At 33.1% G+C, this 21,807-nt stretch overlaps 1 protein-coding gene across 1 annotated transcript in view; it reads left to right on the top strand.

The window, feature by feature from the left end:
• The window catches only part of ARGLU1 (arginine and glutamate rich 1), a 31,155-nt gene extending 14,740 nt beyond the window's left edge, over positions 1-16,415 (top strand). Inside the window, exons 3-4 of the mRNA XM_074192007.1 lie at positions 677-760; positions 15,463-16,415. Coding sequence (XP_074048108.1) covers positions 677-760; positions 15,463-15,630 — 252 coding nt within the window. The 3' untranslated portion in view covers positions 15,631-16,415. The remainder of the gene's footprint in view (positions 1-676; positions 761-15,462) is intronic.
• Positions 16,416-21,807: the final 5,392 nt, after the last annotated feature.

Raw genomic sequence — 21,807 nt, 5'->3', positions numbered from 1 at the left:
TTTTCACTAACAGTAAATGTATTTTTCTTATTAATTGTTTGCCTTAGGAATGATGAATTACATTTTTTGTTCCTTCTTACCATAAACATCTGCATTCCTCAGCTCAGCCTTCCTTGTATGTTGTTTCTTTATAAATGGTTGAGCTGCTGATGCAGGTATTGCCAAGCTAACAGTACAAATCATTTTAAAGAGGAAGCTGGCGCGTATGGCAGCCGAGGAGCACACTCTGCAGGACACTGGACAAGACAGTAAATATTCAACTTTTAATGCTGATTAAAGGAGTATAGGTAAAGAATACGTAGGTATACATAATTGGTGAGACAAATATTCACTTTATTTATATTTTATATATTATTTTTTTAATTTGGTAAATACTATCCAGTTTTGTAGTTGTCCTTGTTGATTTGTGTGATATTAAAGTATTAGTAATAACTATCAGGAATCTATGATTAGGGAGGGTTTAGTTGGTTGCTGTTTGGACTGGGAGGGATGATTTAAATTTAGTACTAGAACCAATTTTAGTGGCTGCACAGTTTACCAATTTGTCAGACAATAGGTGGCTATAAAGCTGCCCTGTAAGTCAGTTCACAAAAAAAAGTTCAGAGGAAGATTAGTAAAGATGCACAAATAAAAAATACTTTACTTTTCTAACATTTTACCATGTCCTCCCCTTTAGGAGGAAGAGCGTGCAAAACGTGAGGAACTAGAGCGAATACTGGAAGAGAATAATCGAAAAATTGCAGATGCACAAGCCAAACTGGTATGTACACCATAAATAAGAAGAATGCATATGACATGTAAACATGAGGGCTCCAAACCAGTTGACTTGCATTTTTGTTTGTGGTTAACGGTTTACTCCCTATAATTTGATACATTTGACCAAAGCTTTAAGGGCTTGCAGCAGACCCAGATGATAATCTTAGGAAGTAAGCACTGTTGTTGTCCCCATTTTACGAAGAAGGGATTGAGGCAAACAGAGGCTAAGTGACTTGCCCAGGATCACATAGCTAGTAAGTGTCTGATGCTAGATTTAAACTCCAGTCTTTCTGACTCCATGCCTTAAGCTCTAATCCCTGTGACCCTGGCTGCTTCTTTAAAACTAGAAATTCTTTAAATGGGAAGCAGTCAGTAAGGTTTTAACAAGTCCCTAGTCCAAGAATCTTTGTTCTCCACCCCCTTCCAAAGTAATCTCTGTAATTTGGGACCAAGTCAAGAACCTGCTGGTTCTTGTGAAAATTCTTTTCTGTTACTCTGAATCCTAAGACCACATTGGAGCTTTAAGGTGCTAAAATCAACTTTTAAATGATAAAACAACTTGTTAACTTATTAATTAATAGGACACTAAGATTTTTAATTTTCCATTTGTTTTATAATTTGATCATTTGAGTCTAAATAAACTTTCATAAAAAGTCTCATGGTAATCTTTAAGAAGAAAAAGGTAGGTTTTTTTTTTAATCCTTTGGATATTGAGATTTTAGACTGATTATCAGTCGCATGAGGACAGTAGGACCATTAAATTATGCATTCACTTGAGTCAGAGTGGCTGTTTTTTCTGTGGAAAATGTCTTGCTCTACTGAGCAAATATAAATCTTGGACTCAAGTAGAAATCCTGTCATTGGACAGGAAACAATTTAAAAAGTATTTAGTCCATTTTTTCACATTATAGATGAGGAAATTAGGGCCCTTGCCCATGGGTATACACATAGTCTACCATTTAATGACAGGGTCTCAAAGTAGCTCAGAAAGAGCATGTTTACATTGAGCTGGCCTTAAAATAATCTTAGATCAACTTATATGGGTAAGTGGAGTTGTAAGGCCATGGGACAAGGGCATTCTTAGTTCTCTGGTTTCCTCTTTTGAGATTGCAATAAAGTAGAAGAAATATTCTTAAACTGCAAAAATGTTTGTTATGTAAATGTATTTTGGGGATCATACAATCTGATATTTTCATTTCATACATGAAAAAGCTATCTTGCCCAAAATTATAGAGCTAGTAATCTACAGTGCTGGGACTTGAATCTTGGTCTTCTGATTCTAGCACTCTTTGTTATTATATCTAGGTCCAGATTATTATAAATAATAAATCCTTTGATGTGGTAGCATGTATTTGATTCATTGATTTTCAAAGTTATAATTATATACAATATAGTAATTGATTCCAGCTCAATGGCAGTAGACAATGCAAATTCAAATAATGTGACTACAGTACTTCAGGGGATTCATTCTCACTAGTCAGAATTTAGCTGTGCAGTAAATCTGGTTCCTTAAGTACCTTTCCATTGAGCTTAGTTTTTGCTTAGAGTCCTGGGAATCAAGAGAGAGAAGAATTTGCTTTAAGAGCTTATACAAGAGCATTTATTTATTTAGAATCTTATATGAGTATTTTGATAATTCTTTTTTTAATAAGATCTAATTCCTGCTCCTTCTCACCACTCAGGATCTTGTGATTTATTTTAGTAGGAGTACATTTAAGCAAAAATTGAACGTGTGTGTGTGTGTGTGTGTGTACACATGTATATTGCATATATAATGTGTTTCTGTATATATACATGTCACATGAAGATGTCTCATTTATGAGAAAGTATGTGATGATAATTTTCATTGATGTTTAGGAAAATCACTATAAAGGAGAAGGGTCACTTTCAGAATGCTAGTTTGCTAAAGCTGCATAGATCAAGTCTGAATCTGTGCTTTATGAAGAATGAACCAAGAATTAGATTGAATTGGGAGATTGGGGAAAGGATCTAGAAGAAGGGAGAATGGGAGTCGAAACTAAGGGGAAAGGGGGATGGGGAAACTATGAGATGAGAAGAGCCTAGACAGATGAGAGTTTGGAAAATAGTTAAGAGAATGTTGGAGATAATGATGCAACTAGTTGATTGAGGGTCTAAAATGTCAGCCTGAACAGTTTGAAAATACTACAATATCTATCGCATTGATTGAATTTGAGTTTAATATCAATTAAATTAGAGAAATCTAGTAATAAGGAGACCTTCCAAGAGTAACTGTATCAGTATTAGCATGATAAAACAAGGAGAGGTTGGGATTTGGAAGTAAAGAGCATAAGATTAAAGTTGAATAATTTTATCCTAGAAGATTGGAGAGACTGTTTGCTATAAAGAAAGATAATTCCAAAGTTGGAAACTGGTAAGATTGGTGAAACCATTGACAGATAATATAGAAGTTAATCAGCAGTTAACAAAATTAATGCCTACCATACTGTCCTAGGCATACAAGGTACTGCAAATTTAATGATTTTTGAGGACATGAAAGTTGAGTTTAATAAGATTACCTTTTAGTGAAAATACATTTTTGTCTGCTGGAAAGAGAGTATGTGAGAATCAAACTTGTTAGTCTGATTCTTCCTGCCCCTATTTGGGGTCAGGACATACTGGGAGTGGTTTGAGGCAAACAGGGTTTACTGACTTGCTAGGATCACGCAGCCAGTAAGTATTTCTGCTAGAGACTCAGAAAGATGAGTATTCCTAGCTCCAGACCTCGTGCTCTATCCACTTCACTATATATTAACCCCTCAAGTTAGTCAAGTTGGTTTACCATGTGTGGAAATTGTGCTAAGTACTCGGGGGTACAAAGAAAGGTAAAACTTAAGGCTAGAGATTTGAAAGCATGCCTTTGTGAGATGGCTAATACTTTTTATACTCATTTTATAGACAGTTGAGTCACATGACTAAATCAGAAAGGATTTAAAACCTGAGCTTTAAGGCTTCTCTTGTATTTTTTTTCCTGCCTTTTTCATTTTAAATTTTTTTTCCTTTTTCTTAGACTTGTAGCACTTTACCTTAGATTTGAATATATTTATTTTTAGAAGATACTTGCATGGAATGTTCATTTAAGTTATATAGAAGGAAGAGGTGATAGTAGGAATAAGGTAAAGGATATTGCTGTGTTTATCTGGCCAGTTATTGCATCTATTCTTATTAGGCAAACACCTCTTTAGTGCCTTATAATCCAGAGAGGCGGGTCTGATAAGCTAAAGCCCCCAAAGATCGTTTGATAGAAATTATAGTGAGGTAAATTTTTGACTCCATGTAAAGAACTTGGTAACAGAGTAAACAAAAGAAAATTAGTTGCCTTATTAAATGAGAAGTCAGTAGAAGCATTCAGCCGTGTTGGATAGAAAATTCCTTCAATAGGTATCAAGTAAAAGTCGATAACTGGCACAAAGGCTTTACTTTTAAAGGTCAGGTACAGATACCCAATTTAAGAATGGTTCTGTAATTGAATGAAGAAAAATATGGATTAAAATGATACATATCTAGCATCTGACAACATTATCCTTGCAGGCCAGATTCACAGGATTCATCTGTTTGAGGTGAGATTTAAGCAAGGAATCTTTTTTTAAATGTTTGAAGTCTGAGGCTAGTAATGACAACCTGGAAGTATATGTTTAGTATTGTTTCTCAGGTCACTGTTAATTTTTATTCAAATTTATAGGTGAGAGAAAGTTGGAGAGGAATAGATGAGAATAACATTAATAGCTAACTATTTTCTCTTTTTTTGTTTTTGGGTTGGGGGGGTGTTTTTTTTTTTTTTTTTTTTTGCAAGGCAATGGGGTTAAGTTGCCCAAAGTCACACAGCTAGGTGATTATTAAGTGTTGAGTGGTCAGATTTGAACTAAGGTCCTCCTGTCTGGTGCTCTATTCACTGTGCCACCTAGCTGCCCAACAGCTAGCTATTTTCTAAAAGTTTTCAAAGCACATTTTAAATACACAACCTCACTGTAGTTTTTGCCCCCCTTATTAAGGAGTAAACTGGGGCTAAGAGAAATTGAGTCTTTTCATTGTCACACAGCTAGAAGTGTAGGAGACATGAGTAGAATCCTGGTCTTCTAAAACCCAAATCCTGTACTTATCTGCCACTTTGGAAGATATATTCAACATTCAAAACTTTTCAGCATAGAAATGTCAATTAAATGTTATTAGGTGAAATTTCATATGGATAAATGTAAAGTCTTACTTAGACTTTAAAATTACAACTGCCCCAGGTAAGAATGGACACATTTGCTTAGAAAGGGAAAAGGGAAGATTTAGGATGGTTGTATTTTGCAGCTTAAAAGAACCCTCCTTTAGAACATTTAGATAATTGCATATGTTTAAAAGATTTGGAAGGTTTTAATATACTACAGTGTGAATACATGATTTGGTCTACCTTACCCAAAATGTATAGTTTTCACTGTGAGGAAGATGACGGTCCTTCCTTTTCTTAGGAAGGACTTTGACAAATTGGAGCATATCTAGGGGAAAGTGTCCAGGATTGTGAACCAAATTCCTGAATGTTGTAATATATCAGATGTTGACTGGCAAAGAACTGGTGATGTTTAACTTAAGGGAAAATTTAGCATCTGGATCCTTTAGCCTTTTAGTCCAACTAGGCTAAAAAATGTGGGAAATGGACTAGGGAATCAAACTCTCATGTTGGTGGAACTATTAGGTTCTCAGGAAGTCACATAAGTCTGGTCAAATATTAGGGACAGCTTTGCAGATATTTAGGGGAAAACTGATTTTTGTAGGAGAGGAATCAGATTAGTCCTATTATAACTTGTTAGGGCAGGCAGTTCTAATACTCCCATAATTAGATGCAAAGACCAGAAGACCAATTGGAGGAATATAGTCCAAGCATGGCATGGATTAGTTCACAAATTATCTCTGAAATTCTTTTAGATTTTGTGCTTCATTTATTCAGCAAGAATTTTACTAAGCCCTTACTGTGTACAGGGCTTTATATTAAGCAATGAATCCTATTTAGTCTGTATGTTAGAAGTATTGATGGAGCTATTATATTAAGTATTATATTAAGTATAAAGTATAAATGAAATTGCATGTTCAGACAATTAACTTTCTTCCCATTTAGTGAAAGATGATATAGTGAGAGAAGGACACAATCTAGAGTCCAGGGTGACAATTTCTGTAAAAGAAGCACTGGGGTTTGTCTAGCCAGAGTGTTTAGATTGGACTAATAGTATAGGACTAGAATGAGAACTGGAAGAGGGACCATTTTTTTTTAAATTTTGTGTTTCACTTTAAATAGAAGAGTTAATTAAGGAATTAGGGACTGCATTTGTGAGCTTGGCCTAATCAGTAAAAGCATCCTGTTATTAGAGTCTTGGGGTATATATTCAAGATCTCAAGTAAAAGGGAAAAAATTCCTTGAGTAAAGTGTTCAAGATCTCAAGTAGAGAGGAAAAAATTCTCTTGTTAAGAGAAGTTCCCAGAATATATTAGTCCAGAGAAAAAATATGGAAAGAATTATCTGTCCATAAATAAGAGGAAGCTAACAATGTTTAGAAAACAGTGCCAGTTTAGTATTATTTGTCAGAGAGGAAAAGGGAAAAATGGTAAAAAAAAATTCAAGGAGGCATGATTATTTAACAGGCAGTAGATGACTTAGCATGCATATGAGTGGCCACTATGTTAAGGTGATCATATAAGCTCTACTGTAAGTATTACAGAGAAATAGAATACAAAGAAATTAACTCAAGGAGCTTACAATTTAGTTGGAGTCAATATATTTAAAGGAAAAAAAGGGACAGTAGAAGAATAGTGTTTTCAAAACAACAAACAAATAGACTTGCCTGGCATGCTATCATCCTTGGAGACTCTCAGAGTCAAATATGACTGAACAACATTAGTAAGATTATACATGATAAAAGGGTCAAGTGGTTTTGATAATGCTATGCATAGGTTTTAGTAGGAAAGAGATGATTGGACTGGAGTTGTTAACAGGTCTTATAATTTTAAGGTTGGATTTTAATAGTACCTTGAGAGATGAGTTACTTGAGTTCTGCTAAGCAAAGAAAGGGTGATGTTTCATTTAATGGTTTTAAAAGAAAACTAAAAAGATGTTAACCACCCACCATAAGAATCTTTGATTTCTGATCCATATTTAGTTACTTTTATATTTGGAAACTGGCCTGCCAATGTGCTTTAACATAAATTCTGCTAAGTAATTAGCTAAAAATTAAGGGTTGTGTTTTATTGCAGATGAAGAAACTGCTCTTCTGACTTGTTAATTTTTATTACTTTCATAGGTGTAGATTTTCCTAAAATTCAAGAAGCTATTTCATATTATCAAGGCAAAATAATGGCAGTTTTAGCAATGGAACTATGCCGGCAAAGGGAATATAAAAATTATAATGTTCTATGTGTATTCTTTAATCATAGCTCATCTTGACCTTAAGATGCTTCTTTGAGTTCCATTCAGAATGAAATTCTTGTTCCTGTAAATATGTTAGTGCATTTATATTAGGGTTTACAGTGTGTTTTTTTCTCACAACAGTCCTTTGAAATAGCTTGTACAAACACTATAACTAATTTACAAATAAAGAAAATGAGGATTTGAGAGATTAAGTGATTGATTGGCTGAAAGTCCAACTTTAAAAAACAAAAGTTTGGTATCAGAATTGCAATAGTTTAAAGGTCTTAAGCAGACTAGTCCAAGAAGGATGGAAAAGTGGTCACCAATTTCTCTTCATTTGTATGGGTTTTTTTTATACCATCTGTCCCCATAAACATTCTTCACTTCCAGTTTTCTGAGGTTTTTCCTAGTTTTTAGCCATTGTCCCACAATTGGTTGAAAATCCAGCAGATAGAAGAAATTTTCAAAACTCTTTAATACATTTGATTTTATTTGATATTCATAGTAACTATTGTGGGAACAAGTCATTTTTCCATTTTACATATGAGAAAACAGATGTTGTGAATGTGTTGTTTAAATTTTTAGTAAAATATTATGTTCATTTTAGTAGGAAGTAAACTAGCATTAAAAGACATTTTTAGAAAAAATGTTAATTTTTTGTTTAACATCAGAATTTGTATTAAATCTTATAAATCAGTAAACCAGATTTTGCAACATTTTTAGTCATTGATGATTGTATTAATATATAATCATAATTAAGTATACATATAAAAAGTACATTGGTGATCTGCACCCAGGAAATATTTTATTTATATTCAATTCTTATCATACTTTAGGGGAGGGATTTATTACTGGTTGTTGGAGAGTGAATAGTACGCTGAGAATGCTATGGTTCTAAGACTAGTATGCTTAAGACCATGAATGTTCTAGACAAGAAAATCCTTAAAGGAGGAACTGTTTTCTTCAAATATTTGAAAGACTTTCATGAGGAAGAGAAACTTTTGTTTGACCCATATAGGCAGAAATTGAGGCACTGAGTATCAGCTACAAAGAGAGATTTCATCTTGATAAAAAAGAAAAATTTCATGACAGTACTGACCAAAAGTTGGACTATATCAGAAGGTTATGAGCTTTCCCTTACTTGGAGGTTTGTTAGACAAAGGTTGGATGACCATGGATTAAATTGGATGGTCTTTAAGATCTCTTCCAATCCTGATAAAGTTAGAGATAAGGCTAGACAAAGAGGAAAAAAAAAGAATAATAGCAGAGGAAGGGGGGAAAAAATGAGGGAATGAGAAAGGAGACAACCCGAAAAAAACACTCAAATGATTATCTCATTTTCCCAGAAAGCAACTTGGCCTAGTTTATGTTCTTACAACTGAGGTATCAGTAGAATTTAGTGTGTCCATTTACTGCTAAAGTTTTGCTGGTGTCCTTTTAATCTGTTCACAATAATAGAAAAGCAGAGACCCAACAGTCATTAATTTTCCCATGGTTTGTGCTGATTAGCAGTGGCTAGTGACAGAAATGAACTAGCCTTTTCAAATTATGTCTAGCAGAATACTTTAAAACTGATTCTTGACCCCCCCCCAATCTAGTTAAATCCTCTTCTTCCATATCACCTGACTCCCCCCCCAATCTAGTTAAATCCTCTTCTTCCATATCACCTGACTGTTGCATCTAGGCAGTTTTAGTTGGGCTCCCTAAATCTAGTAAAAATATTAATTACTATACCCCACATTAAAGTAAAATCATAAAAAATAATACCTTGCTGGGAGGTCCTCAAAATAAAAGTAGATAGAGTTTGGCCTCAGAGATAGCTTCCAGATTCCAGGAGTCCCAGAGCATTTTAAGTACTTTAAATGTGCATGGAACACTCCTCTCTATTTTTTTTTTTTTTTTTTTTTTTAGGTTTTTGCAAGGCAAATGGGCTTAAGTGACTTGCCCCAAGGCCACACAGCTAGGTAATTATTAAGTGTCTGAGGCCAGATTTGAACTCTGGGAGTCCTGACTCCAGGGCCAGTGCTTTATCCACTGCGCCACCTAGCCGCCCCGGAACACTCCTTTTTAATGTCATGTCATGTCTAAGTACAACTATCCTTATATAAGAAGTTGATAGGAAAAATCAGTTAATAGAATTTCATCTTTTTCTAAAATATCCGATTTTGCAGAAATAGTGGTTTGGAAATGTAATAGTGTGCCACAAGAAATTACATTAGCTATCATTCAGAGAAGATGTGTTGATTTCTCAGAAGAAATAAAAGTGAGTTTAGAGGCAAGTCCTTGAGGGTTCCCTTACCTAGGCAGTAAAGAAAAAACCTACATTTTTAGACTAGAAGTAGTAAAAATAGATCATACACAAAGGAAAAAGAAATGATTGAATAAATCCAGGAAAAGGAGGAGTATGGTGATTAAAAAAAATCCTAAATTGGCGACCCAAAAAGATTATTTAAATATTATTAAATATTATTTAAAATATGAACATTGTTTTTCATAGAGCTTTTGGTTTTTAAGGATGATTATAAATAATATCCTGACATCATAAAGCTAAAGTTTAAAATATTAGGTTATAAAAGTAATTTCTCCCTTCTAAGAATTTTCTGATATTAAACATTAAATTAGCATATAAACAGTACTTGTTTTATGTCCTGTAAAGAAAAAAATATGAACTTAATAGAGTCCTGAAAATTTTCAGAACATAAAGAAATATTCAATTGGAGGTTCTTATTTGATAAGAAGGGGGAAGGATGATGCATAGCTTCCTTTTTTGCAGTGCTTATACTTAAGAGTTAAGAATATTATGTTTAAAAGGAAAAAAGAAACTAAAATGGAGAATTTGTGAATAATTGAAGAGGTGCCTACTGCCAGCAGTCTTTGTAATTTCATCTCAGATCCTAGGAGGTAACAGGAACCAAGAGGGATCTTGCTAATATTGCACCCTTAGAAAGGTACTTAACAACTGATTTAACATGTACAAAGTCACAGCCCATAAGAGAATAAAGAAACAAAGGATCTCGAGTTTGAATAGATAGAATGACTAAGTGACCCAAGATAGGATGGATATTGCTATGGTTAAGTAGAAGGAATGAAGGTGCAAATTTAGCTTGACTGTAAATATTTTCTTTGAAGATCTCCTAGAATCTCATCCTGCAAAGCTAGGCAGTCATGTCATCATTCTGTTCTTACTGTCATCCCCACCCCGTTAACCTTTGACTAATGACCCCACCCTGGGGACCTAACAGTGTAATTAGTTATCCCTCTATCTCATTTTCTCTCATCCCCATACTCCTCAATTCAAAGCCACTCCTGTACCAGTTATGTACCAGGCACTGTGTTAAAAGCACTGGGTATTCAAAGAGGCAAAAGATAGTCTTTATCTTGAAGGAACTTAGTATAGTGGGATGCCAGCAAACAAATAATTATAAAGAAGATATATACACTATTAGGAAATAATTAATAGAAGGAAGATAACAGAATTAAGAGGGTTTAGGAAAGGCTTCATGTGGAACATGGAATTTTAGTTGCAACTTTAAAGGTAGTTCTAAAATTCAGAAAGACTAGATTTTATACTCTTTTCATTAACTTTACAGTCTCCTCCCAGCTTCTGAGTGGTTTTGAAGGGTGTCAAAATATTTATTACTTCCCATTGTATTTCAACTCTCCCTGTGTGATCATCATTTGACACTGCTTCTTTCTCCAAAATTCCATTAAAACTTTTCCATAATCCTCATGTTGACTATTTTCTACTGACCCCCTATTTATTCTCTTCCTGTTTTTCCCTCAAAACTTTAGCTAGCTACCTGGCTGACTATATTCCTCATAACTAATCTCCCAGTTTCACAATCTTTCCTCCTGTCCTATTTCCTTTGGGAAAAAAAAACACTATAGTCTCCCTCCTAACCTTATTGTCCTTGACTCCTTTCTCTCCCTTATCTCCCCATATCATTTATCTGTTAGATCCTACAGTTCCTACCTCCACATCTCATACCACTCCTTAATCCTACCCCTTTATTAATCTTGAGTAAACTAGATTTTTTTTTTCTTTTGCAAAGCATTGGGGTTCAGTGATTTGTTCAAAGTCACCCAGGTAATTTATTAAGTGTCTGAAGCTGTATTTGAATTCAGGTCCTCCTGACTGTAGGACCGGTACTCTATCCACTGCGCCACCTAGCTGTCCCATCATAGACTAGTAGACGCTTCCTTCTTTCTGTTTTAAATTTCTTTCCTCTCTAATCCAGACTCTCATACAGTTGCCAAAATTCTTTTCCTTAAAGTTCCAAAGATCATATCTGATTCACCATTAAAAAGCTTCCCTATTACCTCTAAAACTGATTATAATTTTTTTGTTGTTTGGTTTTTAAACTCAACAACTTGGTCCCTACCCATCTTTATCCAACCTGACTGTACATACTTCTTAGTCTGTCCTTTTTTCCTTTCCTCATACAAAATACTTGTATTTCCTATCTCTTTGCCTTTGCACTACTTTTTCTCTTCCTCAAATGCCCTCTATCCTCATTTATGCTTCAAAGAATGCTTTTATTTCCTTCAGAAATATACTTCAACTACCACTTGTGCACAGACCTTTCCTGTTGTCGCTCTCCTAACTTAAATAAGTTGTGTCTATTTTCTATATATTTGTGTACATTTTGTCTACCCCATTGAACTCCTTGAAATTAATAGTCATTTGATTTTTAAAAAATTAATTTGTATCCTCAGTGCCTGGTACGGGCATTTAATAAATTTAGTGTTTGATTTTTTTTCTTTGACCCCATCACATCCTCCCTTTATTATATTTTTCTTTATAGACTTCACATCCATTTCTTTAGTAGAATTTTAACTCCTTCTGGGCCAGGAATTATTCAGATTATGTTTTATCCTTGTATTCTTTACACATAGCAATATTCCTTGTAGATGATATTTAATAAATGTTTATTGAATTGAAGGCAGAAACTCTTCCTCTGACAATACATAAAGGAAAGACACAGCCTATTGGATAAATCAGAATGCTTAGAACTTCAGCTTTGACGGTTTAGCATGTCTTCATGGGATGTGGGGAATTGAGATATTCACACTTGAACTTAGTTTGTATGCTTACTTTATTGATTGAGTCTTATGAGGGAAAAGATGGAAGGAAAGATAATTTTGAAGCATGAGTTTATAGATCTAGAGTTAGAAGGAATCCCAGAGGTTACTTACATTGGAGCCTAAAGTGGTAGGGTAACTTAGACAAGGTAACGAAAGTTGTAAGTGTCAGAGACAGAATTTGAACCCAGCATCCCTTTCTACCATAAATAATAGTGTCAAATCTCTGAAGTCCAAGATAGCAAAAGAATTGGTAAGATGCTACATTGAAGAGGAGTCTTCTATAGGTTTTTTTAGATGGATTCTGAGTCTAGTGGGGTTTTTGCACTGTTTCTGAAGCACAGTTAGCTAAAATAGATTTAGAGACTTTTTGATTGTAGGTCCTGTATGAAAAATTGAGTCATGAAATCATAGATTTTTAGTGGTTTTTTTCCATATATTCTGTTGCTAGAACTTTGCTATTTAAACCTTTATGAACATAGGGGTTTCAGATGAGAATTTAAATGTTAGTAATATTCCTTCTCTTTAAATCTGAAATTATTAATAGCTGACATTTATGTAGCACTTGAAATTTTGGTTTGCAAGGTAATTTACAATACATTATTTCAATTGAGTGTCACTGTTATTTGCATTATACTCAGAATCTGAGGCTCAGAAAAGCTAAATGAGTTGCACCATGGTCACAGTGAAATGTGTTACAAATCTAGGTTTTCTTAACTTCAGATTTTGCACTGAAAGATTTATTGCATGTGGTAAATATAGTATTTGAATTAAGGGGCTTAATTTCCCTTATTTTTAATTCCAGGTTTTACTTATCCATCTTCTATTCTCATCATAAGCATTGTTGATATAATGTACACCAGGATGCTTTTTTGTGTTTTATTTTGATATATTTAAGGAGAAAAGTTCCTTGGTCGTCCTGTTTTATAGATAATGAAATATAGCACTGAGCATTTAAACAGTTTACCCAATCACATGGCTAATTTGCATCAAAATTGGGACCATAACCCATATATATTTCATAATTTAACCAAATCTATATCCCTTAACTGTCTCAGTAACTCGGCAAATATTTGAACTACTCTTAAATTGCAAACATTATTCTAAATATCAGGTTGAGATGGGAGTGGAAGAATTATATTCCTTTGTCCTTGGAGATATATAAAACAGATAAAAAAAATTTGGAATCGGTATAATATTACATTATTAGAATTTGGCTAGACACATATCTTGATCAAATATGTAAAGACAAAAAGATCAAAGATTAGGATGGGGCTAGAGAATTAGAATCAATTAATGAATGTCCTTTTTGGTTGTGGCAAGTATTAAGTTGAGTTCTTTCTTTAATTTGTAAGGGCTATGTCTGCTTTGTTCTTGGGTCTCCTCTCCACTCCCCACTGCTTCTCCCAATGTGAATGGATTTGTATGAATAAGGAAGTGTAGGAGATTGGCTTTTATTTTTTCTCCTGATAATTGAGCTGGCAATAGTTTTATTCCTGCTTTTATTATTAGACCATTACTGAAATTAGTGTCTGAAAAGTAAAAAATGGTCTTTATTTTATTTAGGTCCAATTAATTTTAGTAGGCAAAATATCTCTTAGCATTCATACACTGTTTTTATGGATAGATAAATGTTAAATAGGACACTGCCCCTTGCCTAGTGAGTTTACCATCCTACTTGGGTGAGAGATAAACTGAACTAAGTGGAGGCAAAATGATCCTAAATACCCTCTGAGTTGTATAAAGTGATCCTGAGGCAGAATTTAAAGTAGACTTTGATCCGTAAGGTTTTTATAGTCCCAAGTTTTTGTGAATCAAAGAAGGAAGTATGTGCTAAAGGAAACATTAGGGTGTGGGCCATGATGAATACAGCAGGTTGTTTAGAACCATGTGTGAGTACCAGGAAGTTAGGTTAGAGATCAAGATTACTTGAGGCCATATAGTTTTTTTTTTGTTGTTTCAGTTTTTAAGTTTTTGCATGGCAAATGAGGTTAAGTGGCTTGCCCAAGGTCACACAGCTAGGTAATTATTAAGTGTTTGAGGCTGGATTTGAACTCAGCTACTCCTGACTCCACAGTGTCACCTAGCCTCCCGAGGCCATATAGATTTTGAGTTTTTTAAAATAAATTGTGAATAACCTATTAAAAATGATCAACAAGTGGTTGGTAATAAAGCAATTGTTGCTCTATAACAAAGTCATTGTGGAAGCTTTAGCTGGGGCTGTGGATGAAATTTTTGTGGGAAGGTCAAGTAAAGATGTCCAGGAATAGTAGAAGGAGTTATATGTGCAAATTATTTGTTTATTGACCTTCAGGAATCAGGAGAGAAGATTAAAGATCCTATAGGGAAGAGAAATGTCTAGGTTGAGAAGGATATTGGAAGCAGAAGTAGAGGGGTTGGTCTTGAAGATGAGAGAGAATATTACTTGTTTAGAAATATACAATAAAGAGAAAATAGGTGAGACATGAGATTAAATTATAAAAGAGAAAAATAGACAACTTATTTTTCTAGATGGTATCAACTTTTCTTATACCGTTGGGGAAAGAAAAAAATTGGCCAAGACTACATAAGGAATCCTGGGGAATAAAGGCTTTTTGAATTTGGTTAAGGATAATTGAAATAACTTGCCAGATGTAGTAATTGTGCTAAGCTCAGTTGATGCATTAATAAAATGAATTGCAGCATTATACCCATTAGAAGTTAAAATGAATTTATAGGCTAGGTTACAATGATTTCATGATTCTCATGTCCCATGAACAGGAAATAGTAAAAAAAAAAAAAAAAAAAAGGAAGTTTAGGGGTGAACCAGAAATGGGACCTAAGAGTTTATTAAGATGTTCTTATTTAAGCAGAGTGTTTTGAAAGATTAATGATTTCATCAATGTGGATACATAATTTCATCTATTTTTATGTTGTTCTAGTGCTTTTATAAACCTCTTTCATCCAGTTTAGAAAGACTAGGAGATTGGACAGGATCTTACTGACTGTAGGACAAATAGACCCTCATGCAATAACAAGCATTTACTCAAGAAGTTAATTACCTTTTGTTAAAGTCATCTTTTTGTGTTTACTTTTGGCTTTTTTATCCCTTATAAATTCAGAATGGTTTTGTGTGTGTGTGTCTGTGTGTGTGTGTGTAGCTAATTAAATGTGGTTTATTAAATATATTTTTTGAATTAAAATATGAAAATCAGAAAAAAATTTCTCATTTTTTTAACTTACAGGCTGAAGAACAATTGAGAATTGTTGAAGAACAAAGAAAGATTCATGAGGAAAGGATGAAACTAGAACAAGAGAGACAACGTCAACAAAAAGAAGAGCAAAAAATTATCCTGGGCAAGGGGAAGTCCAGACCAAAACTGTCCTTCTCAATAAAAACCACGCAGGATTAAATTGAAAACTCTGAACTTTTTACAAAGAGAAATGAAAAAACTTTGTATGGTAGCTTCATGTTGAAGTGGTTTTTTTTTTTTGTTTGTTTGTTTTTTTAATTTGGAAAATCTGGAAAGTTAGCTTGTTCTAATAGGGGCTGTGCTCTGCAACTTTTTTTTTTCCTTTTTAACTTCCATTAAGTCAAATCCTTATCAGATCATTGTTGTCTTCTAAAGAGTTTTATTTTCATCCACTTTAATTCTCTGTAAGTGGTCTGACACATATCAGGTCACTATGTAAATTGTGGATGGTCTGATAAGGTTTTTACTGACCCACTCACCTCAGAGTTATACTCTGTTTATTAGACCATAATGCTGGTTTTGCTGACTTTTTTCTTTTTTTCTTTTTTCTTTTTTTTTTTAAGAAAAAATACAACAAAAAAAGGGAAAAGTTGGTAATTGCATTGGTAAATTCCCAGGGTATTACTGGACCTATGTGGTGTATTGTTAAATCAGTGTCCTATGATACTGTTCCACTGTTGCGCTTGATGTTCCTGATACAGGTAAGGAATCAGTTGGTCAACTCTGCTATAAATATATATATATATAATATATATATATATGTATCTATGTGTATATACATATACACATAGATACATATATATATATAGTTCAGTATTGTCTCTGTTCAGTTTGTTTTTCTTACATTGACTAAATCCAACCAGCATTCCCCATTGTGTAAATAAATCAATTTGCTGAATAAAATAAGTCTTAAATCTCTATGTTTAAGTAATTTTTTTTTAAGTTCTATTTAAGAAAAAATCTTCGTCAGTCACCAGTTTTAACACTAAAGGTCACTAATTTTTCTCCCAATTTATAACTTTAATACAGAATTTAAAATAAACTTGTGAATTCATATTTAATGGCTATTTTCATAAATATTTGCTTAATTATTAAAATGATTATAGCTTCAGTAGTCATTTACAGGACCCAGATAGGTATTTAAATTCTAATCTCAGGTTTGTGCCTCTAAAAGAATTAGATTTAAATATTATCACCACAGATTGTTCTTAAAACTAGGGAAGAATATGTTTAAATTAATAGGTGGGGAGGGGTGGAGAGGGGAGGGGGGTTGTTGTTTGTTTTTTCTTCCAAAATTTAGAAAAATTTTAAGTATTTGTTTATTCAAAAAGTTTTCAGATTTTTTTGGTACATGCATATATTTATTTTGAAGTATATATTTAAAATTTTAAATATCTTATGCATGTGATGGGTCATCTTTTTTGATTGGAATTCTAATGCCCTCAGCTTGTCTTTGTTTGAATTTTTTTTTCCTTTTACCTACTGATATAAAACAGCCAAGAAAATTATTTGGGTACCAAATAGTGATTACCTAAGTTATACAAACATGAAGTTGAAGTAAGAAGGTACTGATATTACTTCATAGACAATTTCTAGACCTGTATAACTAAAAGATTTCTTTGCATGATTACTTCCATTCTTGTGGATGAAGATACGGTAGTGGCAGTAAGCATTACATGATCAATTTAAACATTATTCAAAATAAATTTTAAAATAAGGCACATAATTAAAAATAGGCATGAATTGTAAGAGCTATGCTCTTAAATAATGTGATACCCAATGACTAAAGTTATTTTGTCTTACTAGATGAAAGATAAGCAATTTAGGATCAGGATTACTTTTGCACTTGTTTGGTTTTTTTTTGTTGTTGTTTTTGTTTTTGGAACCTTTGGATTTTGATTTTTATCTTTTTTTTGCTTTGGGGGAGCTTTACTGGTAGTGTAAATGTATACATAATCTTTTATGCAGATTCATTGCTGTAAAGTTTCTGTATTTGGGTTTTGGGAATTGTGTAAACTTAAACTATTTTGTTTTTAATTCCAAATGTATTTTCACAGCACTTATATAAAGAGATGACTTGGGCTTTCATTACTATAAGTAGCTTTTCTTGCCTTTTTTTGATCCTGTTTCTTACTACAATAAGTGGTATGGTCAAATCACAGTAAGTTGCGTATTGACAAATGTCTATTTGTATTATATCTGCTTGCCATCTGAGTCTATAGTTTTAAAACATTTCATGTGCTCAAATAAAAAATTCTTTTTCTGCCAGGCTGCAGGGAACAAGAATATAACAAATGTTAATAATATACTAAATCATTATATGTGCTACAACAATGTAATAATTCCTTTATAGTTATGTATCCACTGCCTTTGTTAAAAGTATTATAGAAGTACAAATTATATTACATTTTATTTTCATTTGAGAATGTAATGATTGAATCTAATCTCTTAAAATTAGAACTTACTTTAAAAAAATTTCAATGCAACCTAGAATGATTTGAATATGAATTTTTTGTTTACTTTTGTTAACTTGAAATGTCTTAATTACAGTAAATGCCACCCTGAAGTTTGCAGAATACCAGTTGCATAAAGAAAAACCTTCAAATTAGCTTTGTGTGAAGACTCTTTAATGTCTGAAAGAGTCTTTTTCCTATATTAACACTACTGACTTGCTTAAGTATTGGAGTTTGTTATTTTAGTTTCCAATCTGGTAGAGCAAGCTATCTACTGCTTCTAACTTTAGCCAAACAGCTAATTATAAAGTATGGATGAATATGACATAAACATGCTTTGCTAGGGTTTTCAACCTTTCATTAAGTATCACTAATTTTGAAAATGCAAAAACTTGTAAACAAATATATGAGGGGGATATGGACTTAGTTTATAACATAGGTTAATGGAATTCTACACAACTTCTTACATCTGATTTTTCAACCAAGAGTTTAGAGCAGTCAGCATAACTTAAATTGGCTGATCTTAGTTGCAAACATCATCTAGATGTGTTTGTGTGAAATTTTTTCTAATAGTAAAAGAACAGGTCTAAAGTAATATTCAAACTGGATTTCCAAACAGTAATGGACAATTGGCTGTACAATGTACAATTGTCTTCACATTGAATGAGGATTACTCCACCTTGTATCTTTTGTGAATTCAGTTTTTCCTTTCCTATTCCTGTAAACCATTAAAATATGTTTGAATAAGTTGGAAATGAGTTCTGTATACTTTAGAATTTTAAGGCATTTATTACCTACTCTCATTTATTAATTTATGATATTGGTGATCATTATTGTAGGTAATTCAAAAGATGCTCCTACTTGTAATTAGAATGTGATTTTATAGCAAATCTACATTCTTAATGTTTTGCTTTAAATAGTTAATCTCAGTATTTCCAGCCCACACTTGCTAAATAATTGGGGAGCTAGATCATTTGGGAGCATGGTAAAAGATTTGGGATTGAATTTAGAATAATCCATAAAACATCACTGGTATGCAAATAATTGAAAGCTGACTACCCAACTTTTCTAAACCTTAAAATTAAGATCTTTGCTGTGGTTGTGCAAAATTATTTCATTTAACAGTGTTTGTTTTGGTAACCATTTTGCAATTAGGTTAAAATATCTTTTATTTGGATGTTTTAAGTGAATTTTAGAATACTAAAATTATCCAGGCAGTTATTATGTATCAATAAAAAAAAAATTTATGGAACGGATGAGAAGAAAGAAGATGCCCCATCTCTTCTAAGCATCTTTTTTTATATCCTATTAGGATGGGCATAATTAACTATACCTTTTAAAACAAATTTGCTGATTTGACATCAGTCATTCATTCATTCATGGACTTTATACCAATAGGTAACACTACATGGAATAGTTATTAGTACAAATTCTCATAAAACAGCTTTTTAAACTTGGCTCAGTTAGAGCATATGAAGTTATTGCTGTTATCTTCATTTAGGAAGTAATATTAAGTAATTTGCACATTGCCATAGCTTCAGATTAAGTAAATGTTAGAGAATGAGGAATCAGCATGTACCTAATAATAGTTTTGTTTGTTTCTTTTTAAAGTTAGTTGTGTGCTTGCAGGTGACTTGAAGTGGTTAAAAAAACTTAAAAGATTTGAAGGCTTTGTTGGTTATTGAAATTGAAGACCCCTATATAAAAACTTCATTTACTGACATGGAATTCACTCTATGCTTGGCATTTCTATAAAAGATGACATGGAAAAATGTCCCTGGCTTCAAAAACTTGCATTTTATTGGATAGAAATGCATTGTCATCTGAGGAATCCTCCTTGAGAATATACCTCTGTAGAAGATCAACTTCTTTTATAAAATAGACTAAACCAACTTTGAACATTGGGTCACAGGTTGAACTCAAAGTAAAATCAGAAAAGCTTGAAGATTTAACATGACTGGAGTAAAAATGTTAACATTGTTAGTGTTTAAGATGAAAATGTGACTTTTATGACCACTAAGAAAAAAATAGTAAAATTAATACTCAGGTTTTTAAGAACAGGTTATATAAATTTAAGAAAATTACATATAGGAAGTTTGAGAAATGAGAGAAATAGTAGGTACTTAAAGATTTTTTTTTAATCTTTCACCATAAGGTTTCTAATTAAATTAAAATTTTTCTTTTCAAAATATTGATTTAAATAATAGTAAGGAGATAGTATTTGAAGATTTCCAAAGCACTCTCATCTCATTTGAGCCTCACATCAAACTTTTAAGTAGTATTTTTAGCCCTTACAAGCTTAATGAGAATTCTATGAATAATAAAGGAGGCTAGATTCAAACTGGTCTCTCCAAGCTTGTGTTCCGCACCTTCGGTATTATTGACAGGGGGCGGGGAACCTGCCTACAGGCTGTGTTGATCTGGTGTTGCCAAGGCAACTGCAGGTGGGACTCGAAATTTAATAAATCTAGGGACTTATTAGGGCTGAATTCAATTTAACAACCAAATACAGTCTTCAGATGAGTTATAACTATCCAAATGGTCCTTGGCCATTGATATAAGGATTACCCCTGGGCTGCTTGCTCCCAAGATTCAATAGAAAATTAAAGATGCTAAGTGTTGGAATAAGTTAACCTTTCTAATCTTTAAAGTTTCCCCAAAGTTTCTCTGAGCAACTTTGTGAGGCATTTCATAAAATTGCCTTGACAGGAAGCAATTTCCCTTAGATCAGTCAAATGACTCACCCATAATAACCCGTTTTCTGAATCGTCTAATTCCAAATCCATTGCCCCTTCTACTGTGCCACAGTGCTTCACCAGTAATTATATTGAGAGTGATGAAAGTCCTACATCAAGTCCCAGGAGAGACACTGAAATATTTTAAATATTCAATTTGTTGAGGAAAAATGTATATATTCTTGGAGGTGATTTTTGTTTAGGGAGTTGTAGCTGTTTTGCCTAGTGTTTCAAAAATGTGACATGACATTCAATTAGATAATTACATAAACAATACTTTAGTTCTGTGAAAGTTACTTAAGAGATCCTGGAAACTACTGGGTAGGAGTAGAGAAGTTCTGAAAGAATTTTAAGAAAAAAAGTTTGATGGAGCGAATCAGGGAACTGGTCTTGAAGGAAAAACGGTTTAAATCCTGCCTCTTGAGAGCACTGTAACCTCAATTGATCAAGTCACTAAAACCTCAGACTTTAGGCAGCTTTAAGAAAACTTTAATATACATATATATATAGAGAGAGAGAGAGAGAGACAAGGAGTTTCACATCACAGTTCTGATTTTAAAAAGCAAGCAAACTTGGTTTCAATATATTATGGGGAAGGGCTATTTGATTCTTGAGCAGACATTGGTCTTGATTTTCTTACAAAAATAATCTCTACTGACCTCTTAAGTGCTTTTACTTCCATCTCCATCATCCATGAAAAAAAGCTTAAATTTTTCTGAAGTTTTCAAAACTTGGCATGAATAAATTCTTCAGAAATTATTTTTTTGGGAAAGCTCAAGCTAGACTTCTTTACTTCCTTAACTTTATTGATCCCTTGATATTTAGCCTGTCAAAACAGGGATTATTGAAAGAAGTCAAAATGTGTTGACCAAGTAGATTTTTGCCTTTTGGATTTTAAAAAAAATGAACTAGCAAGACCCCTAAGAAATTTCCTGTATATCCTCTGTACTTGTACAGTTTTTTAATTTTGCTAACGGGGGACCTAGAAATAGATCTATAGTAGGTTTGAAATGATAACCTCATTTTTGGCATTCAAAAATGTAGATACAAGCGAAAGCTTATGAAATCCAGTCAAGTTTATATTTTAAGGTTTAAATTGTAATTTTAGAAGCTTCTAATATTTTAACACCTTGGAGTTGTGTTCATTC

This window comes from Macrotis lagotis, chromosome 6 (genome assembly GCF_037893015.1).
Source record: "Macrotis lagotis isolate mMagLag1 chromosome 6, bilby.v1.9.chrom.fasta, whole genome shotgun sequence".
Taxonomy (NCBI): domain Eukaryota; kingdom Metazoa; phylum Chordata; class Mammalia; order Peramelemorphia; family Peramelidae; genus Macrotis; species Macrotis lagotis.
The sequence above is the reverse complement of the archived record's forward strand: the minus strand, read 5'-3'. Positions and strand labels throughout refer to the sequence as shown.